This window comes from Pseudonaja textilis, chromosome 5 (assembly GCF_049901715.1).
Source record: "Pseudonaja textilis isolate UNSWEBS1 chromosome 5, rPseTex1.2, whole genome shotgun sequence".
In the NCBI taxonomy this organism is placed as follows: domain Eukaryota; kingdom Metazoa; phylum Chordata; class Lepidosauria; order Squamata; family Elapidae; genus Pseudonaja; species Pseudonaja textilis.
The window spans coordinates 43,923,757-43,934,630 of NC_141994.1; the positions used below are offsets into that span (position 1 = coordinate 43,923,757).

Below are 10,874 nucleotides of genomic sequence, written 5' to 3' on the forward strand. Positions count from 1 at the left end.
CAGACAAGTGAATTATTTCTTACTATATTTTATAATTTAGTTTTGTTCTTTTGAATGAAAAATATTAATTCATTGTCAACACTAAGATGCATAGAACCATCCCAACCCCTCCTCCTGGACAATTGCTTTAAAAAGGCCTTGAATGTACATGTTAAAAATATAATGGGTTAACAGCATACAGGATAGGTAATAAAGTTAGGGTCCATTCACATGAAATGTTTTTTTTTTATTTGCATACGCTGTATGTGATAAGGGAAATTCATAACTAGGTAAGCTAATTAAGAGCCATCTGGGTTCTTTAAAACCTGAAATACGGAGGGTTGTGCCAAAATCATGAGTTTTCTTTACTGAACAGTGTTGCCAATTCTTAGTCAAATGATTTGTTTATTTAGTGTATGGCATATCATGCGGCGACTAGCAATATAAATTAACATTTCAACCAAAAATCAGTCAAAAGAACGAACGTCTTTTGAGGATACAAATGCTTCAAGACTCACACCGTTGTCTAAGCCAAACAAATCACAAGTTGTAAATAAATGTCAATATTCATTTGTAATAAAAAGTTGGGTGGCGAAGGAAAAAACACCCAGGGGCGGAGCGAGGAGGAGGATTGGGGCAGCGAGCGAGCGTAGGGCGGCGCATATGGAACTCCGGCCGTCTCTTCGTCTTGTCGGCGAGCCGGGGGCGCGATGGCGGCTGCGGTGGAGCGTGTTGACGAATTGGTGCGGGAATACTTGGTGTTCCGTGGCTTCACTGCCACGCTGAAACAACTAGATGCGGAGATCAAGGCAGACAAGGAGAAAGGCTTCCGGGTGAGGATTGCAGAGAGGAAAGGCCTGGGCTGGTTTGAGGAGGCTTAGGTGATGGGGAGGGCAGACAGAACGCCCCTTCTTCCCCGGTCTTCCTTTTTCATGCTGGCTTGCTACCGCCAGAAACAGGAACAGAGAAAGCATTGTTGTGCCCCGGAATTCTGAGCGTCTGCCAGAACAGTGGTTTCTGCCTGGACGGGCCTGCCTTTCAGTAGGGGCTGGTTTGAAGTGATTTGGGGATTTGCTTTCAATTCGTTAGTTAGAAGGCATCCAGTCCCTTGCAGCTCTTCTTTAGAACCAGTCTTCCCAGAGAACGGGAGACGAAGAGCATGTGTAGAGTGCATCCCTTTCAAAATTGAGTGACTACGATGGTCCGTAGACATCATGGATGATTGCTCGGGCATCTAGTTAGGTTGAGATGTTGACATTTTGCTTATGTATAATGTATTTTTCTATTATTGAATCTACCCAATAGATTATCAATCAGAATGAAATAATTGACACTAGAATTTCTTATTTAAAAAGACCAGGTCCAGATATATCTCATATAAAAAAGTTTTAACTGCTATTAAATTATTTAATATTTCATTGGGCAGAGGCGTAATTGGGAGCCTCAGTGAATCCATGTACCATGTACCATTTCTGAAATAAATGTTTTTAAAGTAGTCATGATAGATCTTTTAAAATTATTTTGTTTAAAAGCTCTGTAACCTAACCCTAACCCTAACCCTAACCTACAGGGCCCACAACTCTGGTTGGTTAACAACAATGACTAAAAATACAATAAAACCAATGTAAAAAGAAAAGAATGAAATAATAAAATAAAATAAAGAACAACCACACACCCAACCCATAACTACATATCTATTGGTCTCTTCAATTCCTGAACTCCAACCTTATTGTTCCAGCCAGCTCCTTACCAATATGCAGAACACTTGTTACCAAATTGTAATTTTTTAAATATGATGGAAGTGGAAAATTATGAAACATAAAGTAATCTAGAATGGTAAAAGTAAATGAAAAAAAATATTTTTCTCCTAATATTTGGATTATAATACCAACTAATATTTGGATTGCAGCATCTTGACCCAACGTTCAAAGGCCAGATGCAACTTTTGTCTGGAAAGTTACTGCATATATTATGTTTCTATATTCCCTGGTATTTCTTTATATGTTTTGTTTCAAGTTCCTTTTGAAATGACCTGTTCTTTCCTATTTCTATTGGTTTTAGCTAACAATAGCTGAACTCTACTTACAGGCCTGACATTCCCTTTATAACTGAAATTGACTTGAAATAGAGGGTTATAAATTACATTTGTATTGGTTACAAATTACAGATAGTGTTTGACTTACAAGTAGAATGTCCATGGCTAAGCAAAGCAATAGTTAAATGCATCCAGTTTTACAACCTTTTTTCCTATGGTTGTCAAGCAAATAATGTGGCCATTAAGTGACTCTGGCTTTACCCATTGACATTGCTTGTTGGGAGCCACCTGGGAAAGTCTCAAATGGTGAACATGTGACCCTGGGATAGTGCAGATGTCATAAATACATACCAAGTGCTGGTTGCCAAGTGCTTGAATTTTGATTTTGTGATCATGGGATGCTTCTGCAGTTGTAAGACAAACAAGCTTGTCGTAGGACGCCTTTTTCAAAGGCTGTTGTAACTGTAAATAGCCACTAAATGAATGGACGTAAGTCAAAGACTACCTGTATATCAAAACAAAGGTTATAGTCTTCTCAATAAAAGAGTTAAAGATAGATGGAGAATAAATCAGAATTTAGAGGTATTTTTCAATGTTTGAATGGAGCAAATGAGAATTGTTTCAGATAGTAACCAAGACATTCCAGAACTATTCTAAGCTTCCCTACCTGTACTTAATACCTGTATCAGTTACTTGCCATTTGCCATTATTTTTTTCAAAGTTAAAACAATCAGGCAAATGCTTTGTGACTCCCAGGTCTGTTACTATAAAGATTTCGGATTGCTAGGAATTCTTCAAACATTTAAGAACTGCATCCTGGACCCCAGATATGTTCCCATTGCATCTTGTTACCTCAGATATTTGCCTCATTTGGAATTGGAGAGACATCTTTTCAACTGCATTGTTTATAGAATTGCATGGTTATATTTCATCCTGGAACAAAGAAATTGGAAGCAATCTTTATTGCAGATTCTTAGGACAATTGTCTTGAGTAGTTTTTGAGTAGGCTAATGTATTGATACGAATCATCAAAAAGTCTTAATTAAGAATAAAAAAAACTTAAATGGAAAGGAGTTAACCGAGGGCTGTTAATCTCCATTAACCATTTATTTAATGTTGCACATGTGTTTCATAAAATTTTGTCCATATACAGGCTAATTGTCAGACCCTCAATATTTTTGGAGAGGAAGTAGGGAAATTGGGAAAAATTGCCCTCGTGAAGTTGGGTAACAGAGACGACCCCACATGTACTACTATACTGCCCTTTTAATATGGACTATTGTCCTTCCCTGAACTATTAAATCCTGTCAAGTGTACTTTAATTATATATATTTGAATCTTGTTTTTATAAAGGGGGCAAGCATTTGCATGGAAAATCACGGTCACCATACATGATTTTGATTTTTTCCTTCTCTCCTTTATCCTGTGACAGATAATTGAACCCTCTAATTATTGCTGTGATTTTTCTTGATGACTGAAGTTATTTGATTACATAACTTACTTTGGAGGGTTTCTTATTAGGTGGACAAGATAGTGGACCAGCTTCTGCAGTTTGTTCACAACTATGATCTAGCTGCCCTTCGGGAGTACTGGAGTTACCTTGACAGACGCCTTTTCAGTCGACTGGAGGATATGTATCGACCTACAGTGAACAAGCTGAAAATCAGTTTATACCGCTATTATCTCATTCATGCTGTGCAGGTTTGTTTCAATTTAATAAGCTTGCTCCAGAATAAGGATAGTTAAAAATAGACACAGGTAGTCCTTGATTTACAACAGTTCATTTAATGACTGTTTTGACGTTACAATGGCATTGAAAAAAGTGACTTACGACCATTTTTCACATTTATGACCATTGCAGCATCCCCATGTGATCAAAATTCAGATGCTTGACAACTGACTCATATTTATGACAGTTGCAGTGGCCCGAGGTTGTATAATTGCCTTTTCTGACCCTCTGACAAACAAAGTCAATGGGGAAACCAGATTCATTTAGCAACTGTGTTACTAACTTAACAACTGCAGTGAATCACTTAATAAGAAAGTAAGAAAGGTCGTAAATGTGGTAAGAAAGGTCGTAAATTGAGGCAAAACTCACCAGCTGTCTTGCTTAGCAACTGAAATTTGGCGCTCAATTGTGACTGTATGTCAAAGGCTACCTGCATTCTGTCAAAACACAGTAGAGACAATTCTTCCGAAAATAGTTTCATGATTTAGTGGGAAATGTATTCTTATTCTGTTGGAGAACTGTAAAATCTGTATTTTCAGCTGCTGAAGTTTGAACAGCAGCTGCTGTGGGGAAAAAGTGATATCTGAACTCTTTTTTGTACATTTTAGGCAAACAGAAATGATAAGATACAGGAATTCTTTCTCAAACAAGCCTCTGAACTTCAAAATCAGACTGAATGGAAGGACTGGTTTGTTTTGCCTTTTATCCCAAATCCAGATGCAAACCCTAACTTTGCCATGTATTTTTCCCGTCGGTGGATAGATATTTTCATTGTTTCTCTACATAACTTTCTCAGTGTTTTATTTCAGTGCATGCATATCCTTTTCCATATGGAAGAATATTGTAAGCCTGAATCAACTGCTTTTCTGTGTACATGTTTTCTTTCACTTCTTTTTTTGTTAGAAAGTCATAATTATTTTTTATGAGGGCAGTAGGAATCATCTTTGCATTCTAGCACAACTGCTTCTATAACTAACAAATTAATATATTCTCTCATGATTCAAATAATCATCCATCACTCTTCCATGCTAGAACTGTATGCTAGAAGCCCAAGTAAATGTAATTTTGGCTAAACTTCAGAAAGAGCTGTGTGGTTTAAGTGGGAAAGATATTCTTGTTATAAACTATATCATTCAGGTGAGATCACGTATTGCCCTGGCACAAAAGGACTCACAAAGTCAAGTTTTTTATGTTGGACCTGTTTTGTGTGTGTGTGTCAGAGATTTTTCATAGGGCAAGAGCAGCATCAGGAAAGACAAAGTTATTTCTTAAAAAAAATATTTAGGTTCTTGAAAAGTACTTAAAGCTTAGTGCATATGCAAAGGGAAGACACCTGTAAATATCTTAAGTTTCTTTATCCTTAATCTTTGTTACCTGTGCCAGTGATTCTGAACTTTGAAGCAGAATGTCAGCGGAACAATGTTCTGCAAGAAAAAAATGAAATCCTTTGTCAAAAGGTAAGAATGGCACTTGTATATTAAGATTTGTATTCCAATTCTGGCACTGAAATATATTGTTCAATTTTTCACTATATGTAGTTGGAAAAACCAAGAAAGAATAGTTATTCATAATATGAACTTGAATTAAGTATCAAACAAGTCAGGATTTATAAACCAAATTTCAAGCAATGTTTGTTAGACTATCCTGAAATGTTTGAATGAGTCATATAAAAATGTTCCTTTGTGGCTTGTAAGCATACTTGTGCATGCTTCCCATTCATATTGTAGTTTGATAAATTAAGATTCCTGCCTAATAGGTTGTGCTAATATTATTGCTGCTTTGAAATTAATGACCAGTTAATTTCCATTTCTATAACTTGCATTCATATAGAAGGAAAGCAATTCAATTTTTTATTCATTCTCTATTTTTTTCCTAGTTGTTTGCTTTGCAAGCAGAATACTCCCATATAAAAAAAGAGGAACTACAGGAGGAAGAGGAGGATTTGACGCTTCAACATAAGCTTCCTCAATATGTAGTTAACATGGACCATCTGGGAGACTCAGAGCTGTGAGTGTATGTGAGAGGCCAATCAGTGAACACAATTAGATTACCCAGAGAAATCCTGGACCTTTTAAAAGTGTTTGCATGATTTACTTAGTCAACTTTCCTAGCAATATAGATAAATACTATGGAAGAGAAAGTTAAGGAAACATTTGAAAATTATTGCTTGTCTTGTATCTTCTCCCTCTCCTTGGCATTCTACGTTCTCATATAACTGATGGTTAGGTATCTCTTTTTTACAAAAAAATCTTCCCGAGTTGTTAAATGCACTTCATGTAGGAAAGCATCCCTCAACTACGTGCCTCTAAGATTCTTCAGTCTGTATAAATTCTGAGCTAGTTGGCTATGCAAGAATGGGAATTCTGAAAATTGGACCCCTGTAATGTTTCTGAACAAGGCAGGTTGGATAAGTGTAGTTCAAGGACTCTTTGTTTGAAAATGAACATTGTGTGACATAAATGAAAATTCTTTTGGAAAGTGGAATTTCTGTCAGGTATGGAAATTTAGGGTTCACCACCATTAATTTGCCTCCCCACCACTACTCCCTGCATCTCATTTAGTGACTTGATATGCAGCCAGAGAAGCACTGCACATTCTCTACAGGCCCGAGGAGGATTCCTGTCTTCCTTGCTACCTCAGAGCAAGAAGGGCCCCGCAAGAGCAACCCAGCCAACAGCAGCCACCTCAGCACAGATAGGGACCACACAGGGAAGCAAAAAAGAACTGCCAAACCACCAGGTAAGGAGAAATAATTGTGGTTTTTCTCTGTGTAAGAATCAGAGTACACAATACAGTAATGTTTCGGTATCTGCCATTCTGTTTTGTACCTGAACTTTTAATTTAGGCATGGGGCTAGGGAGAATAAAAATCTGTCAAATCTTCCCTTTGCTTTGTAGGTCCCCAGAGGGAAAGAGGCAGCAATCGGAGGCAAGGAATCAAAAAGTCATGTCAGTGGTGTAGTTTCCATGGAGCCTACCTCAATACAACAGAATCAAAGACGTTTACAGGATCATGGAAAGGAAAAGAAAGAGTTTGGATCTAAAATAACTTTCCAGGTAGTGCAGCTAGTGTCTTGTGTGGATAGGGCAAGTTTTCATTCTCCTGAGTATTTCTGGGTAAAGTGAACTATGTGACTTTCTGCTCATAACCAGCTGATTGGTGTAAGGAAAAAAAATGACCCATGACATCTGAGCAGTTAGTTATTTGTTTTTGTTTTTCTTAAAATGAGTCACCTATTTGAACTGGGGAAGTGAAGCATCAGTGTTATTTCTTCTGCCAGCTGATGTTCTCTTATGAATCACAAAAGGGACAAAGGGTTCTGAAATATTTTTTCCCTAAAGTTATTTGAGCAGCAGCAGTGAGCTGCTTGTTTCTCCTGCAGTTTATTTGCACTCACGGATGAATATTATGTACGGGAAGAACTTGTGCAAGCCTTCTCGGCTTTTGAAACTTGATAGAAAAGAGATAAACAGCAGTTTTCCTTCTTTAAAAACTTTTTTATTATGAAAGACCAAAAGATGCATTATGGTCTTTGGGTCAGAAAATATAATTGCATTTTATATGAACACTTCTTGTTGATTGTGATAAGCCCTCATTTATTTCTAGAATGGTAGAAAGTTGCTAATAGTTGCCTCTTCTATTAGAACTGACTGGGCTATGATGTCTTTTATCCTTCTACTGGCAAATAACATGTTACTAAGACATGGTATCTACAAAGGATATTGTCACAGCATGCATTTTAGAAACAAAATGTCCTTCAAATCAAACCCTTAGAAATAAATTTAGAATGTAGCAATAGCACTTAGACTTCTATACCGTTTCACAGTGCTTTACAGCCCTCTCTAAGCGGTTTACAGAGTCAGCATGTTGCCCCCAACAATCTGGGTCCTCATTTTACCGACCTTGGAAGGATGGAAGGCTGAATCAATCTTGAGCATGGTGAGGATCGAACTGCCAAACTGTTGGCAGCCGGTGATCAGCAGACCTAGCCTGCAGTACTGCATTCTAGCTACTGAGGCTCTATAGGGAGTAGGTTCTTCATTGCCTTTCGATATTTTGTTAACTTAGGCAATTATAATATTGACAATATTTTCATTGTAGATTACAACATTATGGTACTTGGTGTTCTCAATCTTTTTTCCTAAATGTTTGTAATTCTAAACTTGTCTCATTAGTTCTTTTTTTGCTGCTGTTTTTTCTCTCTGCTGGATCCCTGAGATCTCTTTTCAGGAAGTTTAGGGGTCTTGTTAAGAGTTAATTCTTAACTTTTGTATTTGTAGCTGAATGTGTTTGTGTGTGCATGTACATATGAAATGAATTAGTATGAAATAATGAGCTTTATCAGCCATTTTGTAGCAAAAGTGCCAAATACTCTTTGGACTTTTTTATTCTTGCTGTTATAATCCTCAATGAATATTACTCTATTGGAAGAAGCCTTGGTTTCCTCAACCTAAATTACCGGTAAATATCCTTGTGTAGAATATTTTTTAATGTGGAACTCAAGTCTGGTTTCTTTCATATTGAAAACTATTCCTTTAATCTTGTCCTCTTGCCTTTTCTGATTTTCAACTGTTTCAACAAAACAGCATGATTGGTTTATTTTTGTTTGGTGAGTGATGGTTGAAAAAATGTGCCTGGTGGAACTTTTATGTTTTTCCTCTTTTTGGACAAAATTGTTGTGTCAAAATTGTTCAGTGGTTCCATTTTTCAGTGAGGAAGTGGCAAGTACTAAATATTCCTACCTAATCCTGCTTAATGCTATTAACTTAGAGAACTTAGAGACTTAATTGAGTTTGGCAATAATTTTTCTAAACCAAAAAATGTGTTCTGTTTGGCAATTGCTGTTGCATTAAGAATTCGTTGTCCAGGGTACTGTTTGTAAGGTTTGTAGATATGCAAAATATTATGTAGTATAAAATCATATTTATAGTTATCATTATAGGTATTGTTATAGGGTATACCATTGGGAATCTTTTCAGGCTACAGTTGTATACAAACATAAATATGTGGATGCAACATGATCTCAATCTTTGTGATTACTGATTAAAATCATTATGCTTCTGTGACATGGAGCTAACACTATGCAAAAATGATTTTTTGCAAGTACCCGTTTCTGTGCCCCTGAAGGCGGTATGGGACCATTTGCTGCTTAGAAAGTTTACATTTTGGGAATGGCAATATACTTTATAGAAGAGTATTTAATATTTAGCCATTTTTCTCCATTTAATATTTACTGCTTTTTTTAAGAAAATGGTTTAATAGAATAGAAAAGAAGCAGAAAACATATAAAATACAAAAAGGAAAGTGAAATAATTAATACCTAATTTTTGAAACAAATTAAATCTTGACCACAGGCAAACATATTGTCCAATCCTTTTATTGTATCGCTAAGGAAACATTTTGAAAGCTCTGAGTGTACACCTTTAATCTAGCCAGTTTTTTGGTCCCTGTTATACATATATCTTTCCTAGGACATTTAATAACTTGTTACCATCCAAGCATGATGGATCCTAAATAGATTATTTCTAAAGTTTTGGAATGTAATGTAATAATATATTTACACCTTTGAAGCTTGAATCCTTAACATAAATGAATATTTAATCGGAAGATATAACCAAGTCATGTGATATAATTTATCTTTGATTTTTTACATCTCCACCATAAAATGTATATAAAGCTGGAAAAAAAATTGGGTGGAGTAAGTAAGTAGTCATTTTAAGATCGTTAGAATATATATGAAACCTCTTGACTGAATACTTGAGCAGTTATTTTTTTGTCTTCCATGAAGCATGGGCCAGTCCTATTACATACAAATGCTTTAAACACACTCTAATCCAGGAGTGTCAAACTCAAGGGCCATGGGGTTGACCACGCGGGCCAGATCTAAGCACTCCGCGGGCCTAATTAGGCCCGTGTGGTGCTTAGATCCGGCCCGCGTGGTCAACCCTTGAAACAGTGAGGGACTGGCCTGCGGTGCCTCTGCCAGCTCTTGTTTTCGCTGGCAAAGGGTTGCAGGAGGCCATTGCAGCCGGAAACTGAGCTCAGGGAGCCCATTTTACTGGTAGAGCACTTGGAACACCAAAGGCGCCTCCAACATGAGACATCGAGCTGGTCACGCCTACCTTGGCCACACCTACCTCAGCCCTCCTGAGGTCAAACCCTGCCCAACAACCCTGACGTAGCCCTCAATGAAATTGAATTTGATATCCTTGGCCTAGATAGTCATCGAATTAGTTAATTGTCTATTTGAAAAAAAAAATATCAAAAATCTGAGCTTTTGGTCTTCTAATGAGATCTAAAGTACCAGTTTGAAATATCTTCCTAAATGCCATAAATAATGTCACTGGCCTGTGATCAGATATTATAGTAGATCATACAGAATTTCTGCTTTTCTGCCAGCTGCATGACGGAGGTTTGCTTTTTAAATATAGTAAGTTCAGCAATGGTCTGACTTGCAGTGCAGTTTCTGAATGAGGTGGTATTTGTGGACTGGATATTGAACAGGGTCAAATTTCATTGGATTCAAATAGTTCAATGTTTGCTTTTCTCCCAAGGGTGATTTCTCTGAGAGTGGATAGATCAATGAACAAAAATGTCTTATTTTGCCATTTGTAACTTTCATAATAATATTTGTGTTGTTGCTGATAGGATACAAATCTGTAGTCCTAAAACCTACCTTAGGGCAAGACAGGTTTGAAGAATTTAATTGATTTCCTTTTAGGGACAGAATGCTGAGAAGAAAGTGGAGATTACCGCCATTGAAACAGAATCATTCCCTGAGCTTCACGTTGAACAACTGGAAAACCAGACAAAAATATTTGGAACTGGCATGGATGTTGGAGGCATCAGGCATGAGCAGCCCTTCATTGTTCTGAGTCAAGAGGAATATGGAGAACACCACTCATCCATCATGCATTGCCGGTAATGATTGGCTAATGATTAAAAAACTGAATGTCATATTTGTCAATTTCATTACAGTAGAATAGAATCCAAATCTTCATGAACTTACCAAATCATTGACATTTATTCTTGGCTCCCAGTCTGTCAAATGCAAATTATAATTAAATTATAATTGTTAGCAGCAGAAATATACAAAATTTTGCATATTAGAAATACTATCTAAATGAACAC

At 36.8% G+C, this 10,874-nt stretch overlaps 1 protein-coding gene across 1 annotated transcript in view; it reads left to right on the forward strand.

The window, feature by feature from the left end:
• Nucleotides 1-617: 617 nt before the first annotated feature.
• The window catches only part of WDR91 (WD repeat domain 91), a 16,621-nt gene continuing 6,364 nt past the window's right edge, over nt 618-10,874 (forward strand). The window contains exons 1-8 of the mRNA XM_087935520.1: nt 618-812; nt 3,536-3,715; nt 4,352-4,558; nt 5,117-5,200; nt 5,620-5,750; nt 6,305-6,482; nt 6,641-6,799; nt 10,465-10,664. Of these exons, the coding sequence (XP_087791646.1) occupies nt 690-812; nt 3,536-3,715; nt 4,352-4,558; nt 5,117-5,200; nt 5,620-5,750; nt 6,305-6,482; nt 6,641-6,799; nt 10,465-10,664 (1,262 nt within the window). The 5' untranslated portion in view covers nt 618-689. The remainder of the gene's footprint in view (nt 813-3,535; nt 3,716-4,351; nt 4,559-5,116; nt 5,201-5,619; nt 5,751-6,304; nt 6,483-6,640; nt 6,800-10,464; nt 10,665-10,874) is intronic.